Source organism: Nycticebus coucang, chromosome 3 (genome assembly GCF_027406575.1).
Source record: "Nycticebus coucang isolate mNycCou1 chromosome 3, mNycCou1.pri, whole genome shotgun sequence".
Taxonomy (NCBI): Eukaryota; Metazoa; Chordata; class Mammalia; order Primates; family Lorisidae; genus Nycticebus; species Nycticebus coucang.
Window position 1 is genome coordinate 79,446,650 of NC_069782.1, and position 17,870 is coordinate 79,464,519.

At 51.8% G+C, this 17,870-nt stretch overlaps 1 protein-coding gene across 1 annotated transcript; it reads left to right on the forward strand.

The window, feature by feature from the left end:
* The first annotated feature begins 420 nt into the window (after positions 1-420).
* RBP3 (retinol binding protein 3) lies at positions 421-9,829 on the forward strand. Its single transcript, XM_053583486.1, has 4 exons — positions 421-3,585; positions 5,489-5,679; positions 7,402-7,544; positions 9,393-9,829. Exons 1-4 carry the CDS (start codon positions 541-543, stop codon positions 9,827-9,829), a joined length of 3,816 nt encoding a protein of 1,271 aa, XP_053439461.1. The 5' UTR covers positions 421-540.
* Positions 9,830-17,870: the final 8,041 nt, after the last annotated feature.

The following is a 17,870-nucleotide window of genomic DNA, read 5'->3' on the forward strand; positions in this document are numbered from 1 at the left end:
AGATCCTTCCTGAAGGCCACTGAATAGAGGCAGAAATAGGTCTCCAAGAGGTTTGCCAAATTCCAGACTCACTGATCACCCAGTGCAGTGAGGAAATGCAGACTCACTGATCACCCAGTGCAGTGAGGAAATGCTGTTTACTAGCAAAGTTAATATCTCTGCTTTGCAAGGCTCTGGTGAGAGCTTCAGCCTGTACTGTAGGAAGCACAGTGCCTTGCATGTGGCAGGAATGCAGAATAAATGGCTGTTATTCATGTTGTGACATGCCGAATGGCAAGGCAAGATGAGACCCAACATACCTTCTAGGTCAAACCACTCCGGCCACATCTCCCCAGTCCCGGAGGCTGATGTGCTTGAATTAGACAGGATTAAAGGCTTATTAGAGCTGCAAGCCTTGCTCCAACTCTGGAGTTTAGCCCCAGACCTTCTGTCTGCCAGCTGAGAAGGGTGAGGCAGAAGGCGGCTACACGGGGCAGGGCCGCAGCCTGCTCACAGCAAGGTGACTTCTGTTCAGAAGCCCGGCCTCCCCCAGCCCCCAGGATGAGAGAATGGGTTCTGCTCCTGACCACGCTGCTCTGTGGCCTGGCTGGCCCCACACACCTGTTCCAGCCAAGCCTGGTGCTGGACATGGCCAAGGTGCTCCTGGATAACTACTGCTTCCCTGAGAACCTGGTGGGGATGCAGGAGGCCATCGAGCAGGCCATCAAGAGCCGTGAGATTCTGGGCATCTCTGAGCCTCAGACACTGGCCCAGGTGCTGACAGCTGGAGTGCAGAGCTCTCTAAATGACCCTCGCCTGGTCATCTCCTATGAGCCCAGCACCCTGGAGGCTCCCCGGCAGGCCCCAGCACTCACCAACCTCACACAGGAGGAACTGCTCGCCTGGCTGCAGAGGGGCCTCCGCTATGAGGTTCTGGAGGGCAATGTGGGCTACTTGAGGGTAGATGACATCCCAGGCCAAGAGGTGCTGAGCAAGCTGGGGGCTTTCCTGGTGGCCCACGTCTGGGGGAAGCTCATGGGCACCTCCGCCCTGGTGCTGGATCTGCGGCACTGCACCGGGGGCCAGGTCTCCGGCATTCCCTACGTCATCTCCTACCTGCATTCGGGGAACACGGTCCTACACGTGGACACCATCTATGACCGCCCCTCCAACAAGACCACGGAGATCTGGACCTTGCCTCAGGTCCTGGGAGAGAGGTACAGTGCCGACAAGGACGTGCTGGTCCTGACCAGTGGCCGCACTGGGGGCGTGGCCGAGGACATCGCCTATATCCTCAAGCAGATGCGCAGGGCTATCGTGGTGGGTGAGCGGACCGTGGGGGGTGCCCTGGACCTCCAGAAGCTGAGGATAGGCCAATCCAACTTCTTCCTCACCGTGCCCGTATCCAGGTCCCTGGGGCCTCTGGGTGGAGGCAGCCAGACGTGGGAGGGCAGCGGGGTGCTGCCCTGTGTGGGGACCCCAGCGGAGCAAGCCCTGGAGAAAGCCCTGTCCATTCTCACCCTGCGCCGCGCCCTGCCGGGTGTTGTGCGCTGCCTGCAGGGGGCGCTGCAGGACTACTACACGCTGGTGGACCGCGTGCCGGCCCTGCTGCACCACCTGGCCAGCATGGACTTCTCCACAGTGGTCTCCGAGGAGGATCTGGTCACCAAGCTCAATGCCGGCCTGCAGTCTGTGTCCGAAGACCCCAGACTTCTAGTGCGGGCTGTTCGGCCCAGAGAAACCCCTCCTGGTCCCGAGGCTGGAGCTGAAGAACCCCCGGGGGCGACCCCAGAGGTGCCTGAGGGCGAGGCTGTGCGGCAGGCCCTTGTGGACTCGGTGTTCCAAGTGTCAGTGCTGCCGGGCAACGTGGGCTACCTGCGCTTTGACAGCTTTGCCGACGCCTCGGTGCTGAGGGGGCTGGGCCCGTACATCCTGCGCCAGGTGTGGGAACCGCTGCAGGACACAGAGCACCTGATCATGGATCTGCGCCACAACCCCGGGGGGCCATCCTCGGCCCTGCCCCTGCTGCTCTCCTACTTCCAGGGCCCTGAGCTCGGCCCTGCGCGCCTCTTCACCACCTACGACCGCCGCACCAACGTCACGCAGGAGCACTTCAGCCACACGGAGCTGCTGGGCCCGCGCTACGGCACCCACCGAGGGGTCTACCTGCTCACCAGCCACCGCACCGCCACCGCAGCGGAGGAGTTCGCCTTCCTCATGCAGTCACTGGGCTGGGCCACGCTGGTGGGTGAGATCACCGCGGGCAGCCTGCTGCACACCCGCACCGTGCCGCTGCTGGACACGCCCGAGGGCGGCCTGGCACTCACCGTGCCTGTGCTTACTTTCTTCGACAACCACGGTGAGGCCTGGCTAGGTGGTGGTGTGGTGCCCGATGCCATCGTACTGGCCGAGGAGGCCCTGGACAAAGCCCAGGAGGTGTTGGAGTTCCACCGCAGTCTGGGGGCCTTGGTGGAGGGCACCGGGCGTCTGCTGGAGGCCCACTATGCACGACTGGAAGTCGCCGGGCAGATGGGCGCCTTGCTGCGAGCCAAGCTGGCCCAGGGGGCCTACCGCACGGCAGTGGACTTGGAGTCGCTGGCTTCCCAGCTCACAGCCGACCTGCAGGAGGTGTCTGGGGACCACCGGCTGCTGGTGTTCCATAGCCCTAGTGAGCTGGTAGTGGAGGAAGCACCCCCGCCGTCCCCTGCCATCCCCTCTCCAGAGGAGCTCTCCTACCTCATCCAGGCCCTGTTCAAGACAGACGTTCTGCCCGGCAATCTGGGCTACCTACGTTTTGATGCCATGGCCGAGCTGGAGACGGTGAAAGCCCTCGGGCCTCAGCTAGTGAGGCTGGTGTGGCAGAAGTTGGTGGACACGGCCGCGCTGGTGATCGACCTTCGCTATAACCCTGGCAGCTACACCACAGCTGTGCCGCTGCTCTGCTCCTACTTCTTTGAGGCGGAGCCCCTCCAGCACCTCTACTCTATCTATGACCGGGCCTTTTCCAAGGTCACAGAGGTGTGGACCCTGCCCCAGGTCGCTGGCCAGCGCTATGGCTCCCACAAGGACCTCTATATCCTGATGAGCCACACCAGTGGCTCTGCGGCGGAAGCTTTTGCTCACACCATGCAGGACCTAAAGCGGGCCACAGTCATTGGGGAGCCCACAGCTGGAGGGGCTCTCTCTGTGGGCATCTACCAGGTGGGCAGCAGCCCGCTATATGCCTCCATGCCCACCCAGATGGCCCTGAGTGTCACCACAGGCCAGGCCTGGGAGTTGGCCGGGGTGGAGCCTGACATCACTGTGCCCATGAGTGAAGCCCTTTCTACAGCCCAGGACATAGTGTCCCTGCGTGCCAAGGTCCCTACAGTGCTGCAAACAGCTGGGAAGCTGGTAGCAGATAACTATGCTTCCCCTGAGCTGGGGGCCAAGATGGCTGCAGAGCTGAGTGGTCTTCAGAGCCACTACTCGAGAGTGACATCAGAAGCTGCCCTGGCTGAGATGCTGGGGGCTGACCTGCAGATGTTGTCAGGGGACCCACACCTGAAGACGGCCCATATCCCTGAAGATTCCAAGGACCGCATCCCTGGAATTGTGCCCATGCAGGTAAGATGCAAGGGGACTTGGTCACATGTGTAGGCTACATGCAAGTACTAGATCATGGCTTCCAGTGTAAATGTCTTCAGTCAAGTCTTCGCCACTTTCTCCATTATCCCATCCAATCTCCATCCCTAGTCCCCGTTTAAAACCCCTTAGATAGAAGGCATTTCAGTCTTGGCTGGGAGGAAGGTGCGTATTGGCAGGGGTTCTCATTATCATGTTGGGGAAAGAGGCCAAGAAGTCACCGGGGGCCTCCAAGCTATGACTTCATCCTCTGGAAACGTGCAGTTTGAGACCCCTACCTCACAGCTGCCTTGGAGCCAAAGGCTGGACCTTGGACACAAGCCTGAGAGTGGTCAGGGAGGCTGGGAACTAACAGAGCCCTTCCTTGACCTGGCACCACCTGCCTTTCCCTTCCTTTCCCAAGATGCAAAGTGCGGCACCCCAAAAGGGCTGCCCTCTGTGGGCATGTAGCCTTGCCCAAGGGCCAGCTGGATAAGAAGTTCGGGGGGAGACCACTGTGATCAAAATCTCTGGAAGCCAACACTGAAGCTTTGGGGAGCACTGAGCAGATGGACCCAGTTCAAGGCTTCACCAAGGCCCTCTCCCTGCCAGCTAAGAGCTTCACCAAAGTAGCACTCACGGCACTTCTGCACATGGCTCTCTCACCAGTGGTTCTGCTGCATAGTCACCAGTGGGCAGGGTGGCACTGGCCTTGGGCTCCCTTGCAAGGAGGGCCTCAGACAAGGGCTTGGTGCAGGCAGTATGTTTGGAGGGAGACTGAGGTGGGCACTGAGGGCCAGCTGATGGGTCAGGGAATCCCTGAGGCTGTTCTGTTCCAGGGAGACAGGGCCCAGGATAGGGTGAGCAACTTTCTGCAAAGCAGGTGGGACCCAGCAACTCCTGCCCCTCACTGGCACTCTGGACAGGGCAGGTCGTCAACTTGGAGGAGGCCTGAGAAAAGAGTGGAAAGTCAGAGTGCTGGGTGGGGGCAGGCACAGCTGAAATCAAGGGGACTAAGGGTACCGAACCCTCTGCCACAGGACTGTCAACTCCATTTTATAAAATGGAAACTGAGGCCTGGAGGGGCACAGAAAGGAGTGGCCTGTGGTCAAAGTGCTGTGACCAAGGGCAGAACAGGGCCTGGAGGCTGGTGTCCCTGTCAGTGCTGGCCCCTTGCCCACAGACCAGCTTACTGAGCCTTCCTAAAACCTCGGAGAGAGGAAAGGAAGTGTGGCCATGGACTAGCCTGTGCTGGGCTCATAGAGCCTTCACTTTCCAGATCACTGGCTCATTACTTTCCAGCACAGCCAGGGTTCGTGGTCTATAGTCAGATGAATCTGGATTCAGATTCTAGTTCTACCACTTATTGGCTGTGGTCTTGGGTGAGCTACTTAATCTCTCTGTGCTTCTAATTGCTGGTGGAAAATATGGTGATAATGATGTTCCCACATACAGGGCAGTTGTGAGGGTAATGACAAGGGCTGCAAAGTTCTTAGCACATGGTCAGACCCTTGGTAAAAGTGACTGACCTCTCCCCTCTGCACCCCAGTGGAGGGGAGAAAGACAAGCTCAGGGACGGTGAGAAGTATCTGGTGAGGTTGGAGGACTCAGAGTGGAGACCATGCCTGCACCTTTCAGCTTAAGTGAGGTTGGCAGACAGGAGCACCCTCTGCAAGGAAGCTGACAATCCATCATTCATGGGGTCACATTCAGGCCCACCACCCATATAACCTCCCAGACATGCCATTGGGAAAGCCCCTGGCACCTACAAACTCCTACAAATATGTAAGTTTCCATCCCATCCCCCTAAAATTTCCCATGATGTAAAGGAGACCCATGGCATCCACCTTCCTGGGCCCTGAGGTTGCTGCTCTCCTGACACTGAGTGGGATTCCAACTCTTACAGATCCCATCTCCTGAAGCCTTTGAGGACCTGATCAAGTTTTCCTTCCACACTAACGTGCTTGAGGACAACATTGGCTACTTGAGGTTCGACATGTTTGGGGACTGTGAGCTGCTCACCCAGGTCTCCGAGTTACTGGTGGAGCACATTTGGAAGAAGATTGTGCACACGGATGCCATGATAATCGACATGAGGTCAGTGTGCCAGGGTCAGTGTTTCCTGGCCAGGCTGCAGCACTTGCCAGGAGACAGTCAGAGCTATGAGATGCAGCAGAGAAGAAAACGATCCTGTGACCAGGGGAGGACCTGAGAGAGACCAGATCATCTCTCTAGCCTAAGAGCTCTGATTTAATTGGTCAGTGGGGGTGCCCAGAACTGGCAGTGTTTTTAAACTCCTCTGATGATTCCAATTGCATTCAAGGTTGAGAATTACACCATACTTGCCTGGTCATAGGCTTCAATGTGTGGTGGGGGGTGGTTCCATTGAAAACACTGATTTCTGGCCCACACATGTACTATGTCAGAAGTTCTAGGAGGAAGGCCTGATAATCTGTGTATTTGACCTGGCCTCCCAGGCAATTTTGGTGAGCATTCATGCTTGGAACAGAAGGCCCTCTACCTGTGGTCATGCCTCACATCATACAAAATTAACTCTGGCCCTGGTCATGAGAGTTGTTAAAGGCAGAGTCCTAGGGAAAATTGGAAATTAATGACTACAATTGGCAAAAGAATTCTTTGCATCACTAAAAGATTGTTGGAAGGATGTCTTCAGCTAGCCAGGCCCCCTCTGCTTCCATAACAGTGGGCCTCATATTAGTGAGTTTCGGTCATAGACAGGGAGGAAATGGAAAAACACCCCTGGACAGTGTCAGTGGACATGACGGCACGGGAGGGGCAGGCTACACCCTCAGATGGGACACACCCCACCCTTCCCTGCTGTCTGAAAGAGGCTGCAGGGATTGGCAGAGGAGAACCATCCAGTCCAGTTCCGGTTCACTGGCTTGCAACACTCACAGGGTTCTCAGATGTCACTAGGTGTCTTGAGATCCTAGTTCTCCTCCCTGGAAGATGAAGCACTGGCCACAGATTCAGTGCTAAGTGTGAGCTCAGAACCTGAGCTAGGGGCCCCTATGGGTGGTCTCCCTGACATTTTATTCTTCTGAAGTGCTATTGAACATCTGAACAAGCCTCATGTTAAGTCCTTTCTGCTGAACTATGCCATCCACATTGTTAAAAGAGGAGATGGCCCGGCCTACATGTGCACAAACTCTGAGGTTTGTTTGGAGTTTCAGACACAGAGGTGACAGCCCTCCTAGACCATCAACTGGAAGAGGTTCCCATCACATCACCAGCCCCAGATGGGGAGACAGGAGCCCTGCCAGGTCCCACAGTGGGTCAAATAGGCCTGAGAGAGACATAGTCTCCTTCATTCTCACTGTGGTCCCACAGCCCTGAGTACTGACCCTATTAAGTGCCTTGTCAGGACACCTGAACACCTGGTTGAGACACCTGGTGGGCTTTGTAACATTATCACAGGATGCAACTGGGGAAAACAGGGTTTCCCTAAATGTGCTCTATTCACAGGCAGGATGGGTACAAAAGAGCAGCTTATCTTCAATAAATGGGGGGAAATTATGGACAGTCCTAACTGCAGGACTTGTCAGGGCCTCTCACATGTGATCAGAGGAAGAAGGTATTCAGTTGTTGCTAAATGTATTTGACCACAGAGACTAGTTACTCTGGGAAATGCTCTGGAAAAAACCAACCCCTGGAATTACAAAGGAGGAGGAAGGGGCACTAGACTGAGGCTGCCTAGAATTAGAACCCTCCACAGGGCAAAGATCCCAGCCTCCCAGAGGCGCAGGAGGGCCTGCCTGTGGGCTCAGCACCTCACCAGGCTCCACTTCCCTTCCTCAGGTTCAACATCGGTGGCCCCACATCCTCCATCTCTGCCTTGTGCTCCTACTTCTTTGACGAAGGCCCTCCCATTCTGCTGGACAAGATTTACAGCCGGCCCAATGATTCCATTAGTGAACTCTGGACACACACCCAGCTTGCAGGTATGTAGAGTGCCTACCCCTTCCTGTTCTCATTCTAGAAGCTTCTGGGAAATCAGGGAAAGATGTGTGGATTTAGGCAAAAGTCACAGTGACTGGAATGTAAAGCCTCTGTCCTCGCCAACTCACTAATGCATTTGTTCTGGAATCTCAGTAGAGCATGCCCCACTATGCCCATTTTCTACAGGGAAAAAATGGAGATTGGTTAGCTCAAATATCTTGGCTAGGGTCACTCAGCTAATAAGTGAAAGAGCCAAAGTGTAAATCTTAGTGTGTATAGTACCAATATGTCCCCAATCCCACCATTATGACCATCAGCCTGCAGGACAAACACAGAACCAGAAGCATACCCCTGCCTGTCACCAAACCCGGCTGGGATTTCCTGTGTTCATCTCACATGAACTCTCAGCAGCAGCTCCACACACTCTCCTGAAGAAAGTTCGTGATGCTGTCAGGGCTTCTGTCACCTGCCCCGGGCCCAGAGCAGTGTCAGAGGCACAGAGGCAGGCCCTATGCTTCACAGACCCACAACTCTCTAAGCCCCCTTGCTGGGGAATGGCCACACCCTAGCTCCCCCGCCAGCTTGCAAAACCAAGGGACCTATGCTCCCATCTGACAATGGGGGTGTGCCTCTGACCAGAAAAACACCCAACACCTTTATTTCTATGCTTCCTAAATATACAGGAATTTTGCTATAGCCTCCGGGACATACATTCAATAATACTGCAGAACGTAAATAAAACTCAGAACCAGGTAAATTCTGAATTCCAGTAGCTATCCAAGACCAGGAGTTAGAAATGGACTCGGATCTGCAGATCATAAGGTCCCAGGGCTACAAGGTCCCAAATGGGAGCCACAAGCCACCTGTGGCCAAAGAACACTTGGAATGTGGTTTGTCCAGAATGAGATACATTGTCAACGGAAAGTGCATGCCAGATTTTGAAGACTTGTTATGGGAAGAAAGGAAAAAATACCTCAGTAATTTTATTTGAGTACATTTTGAAATGAGTATATTTTTGGTATATTGTGTTAAATAAAATACCTTTAAAATTACAGGCAGTCCCTGGGTTACAAATGAGATAGGTTCTGTAAGTTTGTTCTTCAGTTGAATTTGTATGTAAGTTGGAAGAGGTACATTTACCTATTACCGATAATAGCCCCCTCTGTTTGTAAGTGTGAGTCATAGATCAGTCAGATGTTTGTGACTAGGGACTTGGTATTATTTTATCTGTCACTACTTATTCAATGTGGGTACTGGAAAACTTAAAATGACATCTGTGGCTGGCATTCCTGCTCACGTTACATTTCTGTTGGACGGCACTGTCCTGAAAGTCCTTGTTAAGTCACAAATGTGGCTCTTCTGAGGGTCCAAAGTGAAAAGAAAATCAGGTCAGATTAGACATTCTCGTTACTCATGAAGAAAGAGCATGCTTCTTCCTCAAGAAAGTCAAGCCTTTCATATCACTTGACAATAAAAAAAATTAATTTTTTACATTTAAAGAAACACATAAGCCACAGACGCAAGGCACAGACATCACTAAATTAGGAGCCACGTTTTTGAAAAGCCTAAAGAAACAGGTGAATGGATTTCAATAGTATATGCTAAAAGCACAAGAATGGGTGGGGGAGTTCTCAAGCACTTCAAAATGCTCATGTTAGGGCAAACATTTTTGTCCCCATTATACAGATGCAGACACTGAGGCTCAGAGAAGCCGAGTGACTTGCATGTGGACACAGGGACACAGAACTAAAGCCCAGGCCCTCTGCACTGCAGGTCCAAACAGTGTAGAACAGGCAGGTAACCCAAGGTCCTGACTTGACCCCCGTCCTAAAGGGCCTTCTATCTTCCAGGTGAACGCTATGGCTCCAAGAAGAGCATGGTCATTCTGACCAGCAGTGTGACAGCCGGTGCTGCGGAGGAGTTCACCTACATCATGAAGAGGCTGGGCCGGGCCCTGGTGATTGGGGAGATGACCAGCGGTGGCTGCCAGCCACCACAGACATACCATGTGGATGACACCCACCTCTACCTCACTATCCCCACAGCTCGCTCTGTGGGGGCTGCAGATGGCAGCTCATGGGAAGGGGTGGGGGTGACACCCCATGTGGCTGTCCCTGCAGAAGTAGCTCTCAACAGAGCCAAGGAGATGCTTCAGCACACCATACTGAGGTCAAGGCGGAGCGCAAGCCTGCAGGGCCATCAAGAGAACCCCCATGGGCAGAGCTCCAGTGTGGGCAGGACCTCTGGGCCACACATCAAGGGTGCTCCTGCACAGGGGCCTGCCTGAGGCTGGCAGAGGCAGCATGGGGGCTGCTGAGCTCCCTTTAGACTTAGACGTGGAGGCGCCCTTGGAGCTTGTACATCCAGCCTCCTTATTGCTGCACGAGTCCTGTTTGGACCCCCAGAGACAAAGAGCTCCACTCCTTCAAAGGTAACCCCCATGGTGAAGTCCAGAGCTGCCTGCCCCCCAAATCATGCTTTCTAACCACCAGCCTCCTCCCTCCCTCCAGCCTCTCACTGTCACCTTGAGTAGCTCTGCCCAATAGATGCAAGGCACACACATCACTTTACATTTTCTAGAAGCCACATTTTTAAAAAGCATAAAGAAACATGTGAAATGTATTCCAATAGTATCATCTAATAGTGTAATTTATTTAACCCACTCCTATGCATGGTAGCATCATTTCAACACATATTCAAATTAAAAATGATTATGGATAAGATGTGTTTTGTACAAAGTCTTTGAAAACTGGCAGGCAGTTTGTCCTTATAGTACATTTCCACATTTCTAGGGCTCATGGCTGCCAGGTAGGGCAAAGGTCCCACTGCCCCAGCACACTGTCCTGTGAGAACACCTCTCCCACACTGACTGCCCTGAGACCATTTCTCTCCTGGCATGCCCTGCAGCCCTCAGGGGCAGGAACTTCCCATTCATCCTAACTCTCCTTCCTGCCTGACACCCAGCAGGGCACCTGGCTCAGGTGGCCAACACACAGTAAACAGGAGTGTCAAGATGCACAGGAAGCAAATCTGTGATGCCCTCCACAGGCAGCTCTCACACACTTGAACTGAGTGAGCCCAGGGCAAAGCCCAGGGAGCCGAGGGTGGAGCTCGGGGCATGGGGCCCCTGGCTGGTGCCCTGGGAGCCATAAGACCCTGTTCTGTTGGAGTGACCAGGGACTGAAAAGTGAGAAAACTCTAAGGTCCTACCAGAGTACTGGTAGGGGTGATGCCAGGAGTGGGGAGCCCCAGTCAGTGCTGGTGGAGCCAGGGCTACAGCCTGCCATGGACAAAGTGCTGTGTTGTCTGGCCTGGCTTCTGGTGAGCTCAGGCTGCAGCTGCCCTGCTCTGTCTGGGGCTAAACAAACTTAGCCTCTGGAAGGTGGCCCCACCCAACCTTCCCCAGGCCCAGAGAGCTGTGGAATCTGGGCAAACGGCAGAGCCACCCACCAACACCTTGGAGATTTCTATGAGGATAACCCTTGAACCAACCTTGTCCAAACCCCGCCAGATTGAAGGCAAGATTTTACTCCAGTTCCTTCTTCTTCTGCTACATTCAGATAAGTGAAATAAATGAATTTTAGTAGTAGCATATATCATGTGATCGCTCTCTCTTTTTTTTTTTTTTTTTTTTTTTTTTTTGCACTTTTTGGCCAGGGCTGGGTTTGAACCCACCACCTCTGGCATTTGGGGCCAGTGCCCTACTCCTTTGAGCCACAGGCGCCGCCCAATCTCATCTTTTTTAACTCTACAATGCTTATAGTCCTCTCTCTTTCCTTTTTCTCTCCTTCTCTCTTCCCTCCTCAATATTTTTCATATATATGTCTCTCTCTTTCTCTCTACATATTGATTTTGAATATGTGTTGAAATGATATATGTAGAGAGAGAGAGACAGAGAGAGACAGAGAGAGAGCACTATCTGATTATGACCTAAATTTTAACAATGATTCCTTCTAGCTGGTAACGTTCAGAGTGATATTTTTATTCTTCTTTACACTTTGCTCTTTCTCTTGAATTCTCATAGTAACCATATATCATTTTCAAATGCAGCAGTCACATTCCAAAATAAACGAAATTAGATAAAATGAATTCTATAATTCAGTCATAAACCATAACTTGGCAATCGCTAGTGATTGTTAAAGTCTATTTTTTGGAGCTTTTCCTTCCTCATCATTTGCATTTCCCTGATCCGTACTCCTTGCATGTATCAACAGCTCATCTTGTTTAAGGTATGATGTTTAAGGTATGATGCCAGGTGCAGGTGGCAAAAATCACATGGATCTTGCAGTGGGGACAGGTCAGAGCAGCTGAGTGCTGTGCTGAGCTTGTGCTGAGTGATGTACACAGTTCTCTGTCCTGAGTTCATGACAGCCTTTGTCATCCTTAACACAGGACCAGCTGAGTTTCAAACAAACTCAGTAACCCAACCCAGATCGCACATCCAGCACAGGTGAATCACTCCCCATATAAACCTGTAGGAAACAGGAAGATGTTAGCCAGCCCAGCCACTTCCCAGCTGGGTGACTCTAGGCGGTTTACTTCACCTCTCTGGGCCTCAATTTTCTCACCTGTTCAATGGAACAGATAATACCACATGTGGGGCTGTGAAGATTAAATGAGTTAATCCAGTGCCCAGGCAATGCTAGCTGTAATCATTTCCCCACTAGGAAGCTGGATACCAGAAAGCCTACTTTCCCAGCTCCCCTGGCAGGGGTGTGGGGATGTGGTCCTGCCTTGGTCAATCAGAAGCTCCCATGCTACATACTTAATCTGGAGCAAGTGAGTGGGTAGCCTGGGCATCAGCCATCTGCCAGACGCCCAGTGTGCCAGGGCAGTGTGGGCGAGCCCCGTACTTAGAGGAACGACAGCAGCAGCGAGAAGCAGCTCCTGGGTGTGGCTTTAGCTGTGGTCCTGGCTGAGAAGCTCATTTTCCTGCCCACTGTCCAGCTGGGTCCCACAGCCTGCCCATCCAAGACGGGCTGCCATCCATCAAGAAATCCTTATCTGCTTCTATCAGCCAAAGACTCTCCTACAAGGAACAGCACAGTCTTGCTCAGAGAGTTAAGGAATAGGTGGAAGCTGAGCCTTCATCTGTCAGGCTCCCGATCCATCATTTCCGCCACAGTCTGAATAGACCCTAGGCCTGATCTGACCAGGGGGAGTGAAGTAGGGAGAAGCTAAAGTCCCAGGTGTAGCGAAGTAAAAAGGGCCAGCCTTCCTGAAAAGTCAGGAGAAAAAAGAAAAGGAAAACAAAATCCCCCCAGACCTCTCTTCTTGCAGCAGACCCAAATGGCCGACAGCTGTCTAGCCCCTGCACGCCCCTGGCCCACTCCTGCCCCCAGCTCACTGTCTTGCACGCAGCCACTCCTCCCTCCGGACACTCCAGCTCCCTCCTCTCTGCCCACACTGTTTCCACCAGCCACCAGAACCCAAGCTGAGTTAATGTCTGAGTTAACATCACTCTGCTCTGGGCCTAGCCTGCCGTCCCCTGTGCCTTGTCTTGGGGTCCCAACTTTGTGCCTATACCCCCCGCACAGCCTGCCACCCCTCTCTGTGCCCTGACCTGCAGCTAGGGGCTCAACACCACTGGAAGGGCATTATTATGTGATGCAGAAACCTCTGGGAGGTCACATTTGTCTGTCCCCCCTGCAGACATGGTGGACAGGTAGGTCACATAGGACTAAGCAGGGCAGGCTAAGAATGGTTCTTTCAACCTGGCACCCAGTGGTAGGTGCCCCAAAGAGTCCAGCTTGGCCCTGTGACAATGTATATGACATGTGGATTATAAGGCCATGGAGGGGACTCAAAGTTGGCTCTTAGGGGCAAGAGAGGCCTAGGGGTTTCTCTGATTCTCCATCAAAGTCAAGACCATGCTTTGGGCATCCAAACTAGATCATTGGGTGGAGAAAGGAACACAGGCTGTGTGGGGCACATCTTGTCCTGCCTTTCTGTGCTCTCTGTGGGGACAGATCCTGAGGATGTCAGGTCAGCCACTTCCCAGGGCAAGTGGCAGAAGCAGAGTAAGTTGCTCCACAGAGGACCAGACTGAGCAGCGGGAGTAGAGAGTAGGCACAGTCCACTCAAGGGCACATCTGCTCCCTGATGAGCGACGTATGGCACAGACCAAGTGCAGGGTGGACAGTGGTGGCTGTGGGTCGAGGGTCCCACATCCAGGGTGCTCTTGGACAGTGACAAGCCAGGCCTCTGCCAGGCTCAGTAGGAAGAGGAAGAAAAAGGTAACCTTCCCCTTCAAGTCCTTGCTGGGGCATGATCCATCCTCCCCAGGAAAGAGGGGTTAGGGAGTGCTGCAGCAATATGCTCCTTCCAAAAGGTATGTGAGGGGGCACCTGGGATACCCCCCGCCCCAGCAGACCCCTGCTTTCAAGCAGTCTGGGGCACTGAAGGGGAGGAGCCTGGCTCTTTGTCTTGCTGAAATTCCTCTTTCTGTGTCCCTGCATCTGCCTCATGGAGCTCAACACACAATGGAGGGCCACAGCAGCCTGTCCGGGAGGGCCCTATCTATGCCTAGCACTGTGAAGCAATGAGAGGTTGGGTCTCAGAAGGAAAAGCAATGCAGCCCCATCACGCTCCTGCACCAGGAACACCACCACCACCACCACAAGGGTGCCCATCCCCCAACTCCTGATGCCTATGGGACTTAGCTGCCACCTGGCCTAGGGACCTCCCCTTTGATTTGCTGATCATGGTCCAGAACTAAAAATAGCCTCCTAATCCAAGCAGCTTAGAATAGCAAGGGGATCAGACTACAAGGGCTCCCTGCCTCCTGCCCCAGGAAAACACAAGACAAGATGGAGGGGAAGAAAATGTTAAATTTAAAGAACCCCTCCCCACCTCCCGGCAGCAAGCGCCTCCCCAACTTCCATTCAAAATGGATTTCCAAAAAGTTTTCTCTCTCAGAAAGTGTCACAGCCCAAAATACATTGCAGAATGATTTAGTTTTTAAATACTACATTTATTCTATAAGGTTATTAGCTGGCTGTGAAATCTTTAGACTTACTACATGATTTCTTCTTTTAAAAACCCAAATGATGCAAATATAAAGGTATGTAAAACCATCTGAGAGGTGGCCTGCAGTGGAGGACTACTGCCTCCAGATGGCGCCACTTTCCAAGGGAATGCAAGCTGCACCGCTGGCCTTGGGCGCTCTGGCAGACTTTCACCCCCAGCAAGGACTTTCACCCCCATGTTCTTTGAGTGCTTGCAGGAATAAGGTGTGTGGGTGAGGGTCAAAGTGCCAGGCCCAGCACCAGTTCGTCTAAAGGCTGGGGTCATAACAGAGTTAAGAGTCACCATCTAACGATCATCACCACCACTGACATGCGTGTTGAATCCATGCCATTTTGGCCATCTATTAGTGTTTTTAAAACAATCAAGTCCATTGACAACCCATTTCACACAAAGAATTGATTTCTGGTCTCACTTAAGGTCTGTCTTCAGCCTGGCTCTGAATACCCTTCACCCAGGACATATGAGCTCCAGGTACCAAGACACCCTCCACCCCCCACCCCTCCCACACCTTGGCCCAGGCAGCCTCATTCACTTACATTAGCCTAATTATGTAGTCATCAGGATCCCTGACCTAAAGATTCAGGAACTGTCTGTTGAGAAGTTGAAATCTGTAAGCCATGCTTGTGATTTATTTTTTGTTTACTTCGCTCCCAGGTAAAAACAGAAGACTGGAATCTTATTTAAAATTGAGAATTACAATGGATCTGAATTCAGAATGCCTTATCTTTTGAGGACTTTTGAAAAATCTTAGTTGAATGGCTGCCACTGGGATATAATTAAGATATAATTTTCCACGTTTCCAGCTACTATAGGTATTTTCTCTTCTCTTCCAGGAGGTTAGTCAAGGCTTTCTGCTCATCGATTCCATGGCTTCTGTGTTACATGCCTAGCAACAGCTCTCCCAGAAGGTTATAGATTCTTAGAGAGTAGAGGAAAGAAGGCAGAGCACGTCAGAGGACAGAGGCAAAGACAGCCAAGACATCATAGGGACACTTCCAGATGCCACGAAACAGGATGCATTCTTAAGGTGGAGATGTCGGGGAGCTTTTCATGAGTTTAAGTGATGTGTGGGAATTTGATGATGACAGGGAATGTATCCTGCCAGGACCACGGGATGGAGTGGGGTGCCAAGCCAATTCAATTAGAGAGCATTTAAGAAATGTGATAATTCTTACCCCAGAATTATAGAATAAAATTCATACTTGCTGACATGATGTACTGGGGTAACATCGTATGCCAAACCTTAACAGAAGCCAAACCTTAACAGAAGGTGGCTGTCTAGTTTGTTGAGGCTGCTATAAACTGGGGGCTTATAAACAACAGAAATTTATTCTTCACTGTTCTGGAGGCTGGGAAGTCCCAGATCAGAGTGCCAGCAGATTCAGTGTCTGGTGAGGGCTCACTTCCTGGTTCATAGATGGCAGCTTCCACCTGTGTCCTCACATGGTGGAAATGCTGAGCCATAATGCCCCACTGGAAGGGCATTATTATGTGATGCCCAATGGTCTCTTTTATAAGGTCACTAATTTCAACCTCCCAAAGGCCTCACCTCCTAATATCATCACCTTAGGGATTAGGATTTTAACATACAAATTTGGGGGGGACACAAACATTCAGAGCATAGTGGTGACAGAAGGCACTTGGGCAAAGTTATGATTTAAAGTGTCTACTCCTCGGTAGATGAAGGCAAAAAGAAAGAAGGAAGAGAGGATCTGACTCCCAAAGGGACTCTGGGAACACAGCCTGCGAGTAATAACGTGGGGCTGCCACGTTAATAAACTCTAACTCACCTCCATAAATCATCTTTCAGTTTGTCAGTTTAATTGGCTGTATAGCAACTTGCATCTACATCGATTTTTAACTAAATTAACTCCATCCTAAAAGATAATTTTTACCAAAATTAACTCCATCTAAAGAGTTGGGGGAAAATGTTTCGTTGTATTTTTCCACCATTTCAAACCTTCCCAAATGACTCTGCTGCTTGTGGATGAAGTACTGGTCAAGGTTAACAAAAGTTACATTTAGTACCGTTCTATTCAAATGCAATGTAATCTCCTGCTTTGTCTAGCCAAGGTTCCTCATGGGTCGTGGATGGGGAAGAGAAAGCTCATAAGTCTGGACATCTCAGTATTTCCAACTTTGGCTGCACCATCACTAGCCCTGCAACGCCGAGCATAGCAACTCATGGCCATGGACCTCAAAGTCCACTGCTATTAACTGAAAGGTAGACTAGAAATCTAAAGCCCCTTTCATTTCCAAGTTTTTATTGCATTCTGGTATAGTACATTTTTGTCTTTCAAAGAGATTTCCCAGAAATTATGGACCAGACCCTTAAGCCAGAAGACAACTGTGCATATTGTTTGACAGATGCTAAAACACTCCTGAGAAGATGATTCTAGATTTGGCAGGAGCTAGGCCAGGACCAAGCATTTCACTCATTCATTCATTCACTCATTCACTCATTCACCTATTAAGCTTGCCTGCATTGTTCTAGACACCAGAGATACAACAGTGATAAGAGACACAATAAACAAGGTAAATCAGTAAAAGACTTAGTACGTGAGACAGTGAGTGAGCTGGAGTGTGTGTGTGTGTGTGTGTGTGTGTGTGTGTGTGTGTGTGTGTGTGTGTGTAACAAGGTGAGTTGAAATGAGAGACAGGGAGCCAATGCCTGCTCTTCAGTCTGGGTTTCTAAACCATCTGCAATGCCATGTGACCATGCTGGGCTGAGCAGACACATAGCAGGCTGGAAAGAACATGAACTCAGAGTTGGGGGTCCTGGAGTCTTATTCTTGCTCTGCTGCTCCTGAGCCCATAGTCTCAGGGAAGGTCCTGAACTCTTTGAGCTGTCAGCTGCAGTAAAATGGGAGTTAAATATCTACCTCCCGGGCTGTTGTGGGGATTAAATGATGGCGTTGTGCAAATACATACTGTGGGACCATGGGCTGAGCCCCTGAGTGGCTCTTTCTTGCCCCTACCAGGCCAGCAGAGAGGGAGGCTCCACAGCTTCATACACCTCTTTTGTTCAGCCTGTCTGCATCTAAAGGGGCCAGTAGGACTAAGTGTCTCCTCTCCCCTCAGTGAGCAAGGGGCTACCCGGAGTCCCTGTGGAAACGGAGGGCCTTCATTGGTGCCTGCAGGAAGCACCCTGCCCTCTTCCAGATGTGGACAATGATGAATGAGATCAGTGGGTCCCCTCTTTTTCCTCCAGCCCACCCTCCCCACTGCAACTAGAGAGCATCCCCCTTCCGTGCCTGAGCCAAGCCTCAGTCCAAATCTCTCTCCTGCAGGGCCATTCC

Bases quoted from the DNA above. Each gene is read 5' to 3' on its own strand.
- RBP3 (XM_053583486.1), top strand. From the start codon at position 541: ATGAGAGAATGGGTTCTGCTCCTGACCACGCTGCTCTGTGGCCTGGCT. The intron at 3,586-5,488 runs GTAAGATGCAAG...CAACTCTTACAG, and splicing joins CTGGAATTGTGCCCATGCAG to ATCCCATCTCCTGAAGCCTT. The intron at 7,545-9,392 runs GTATGTAGAGTG...TCTATCTTCCAG, and splicing joins GACACACACCCAGCTTGCAG to GTGAACGCTATGGCTCCAAG.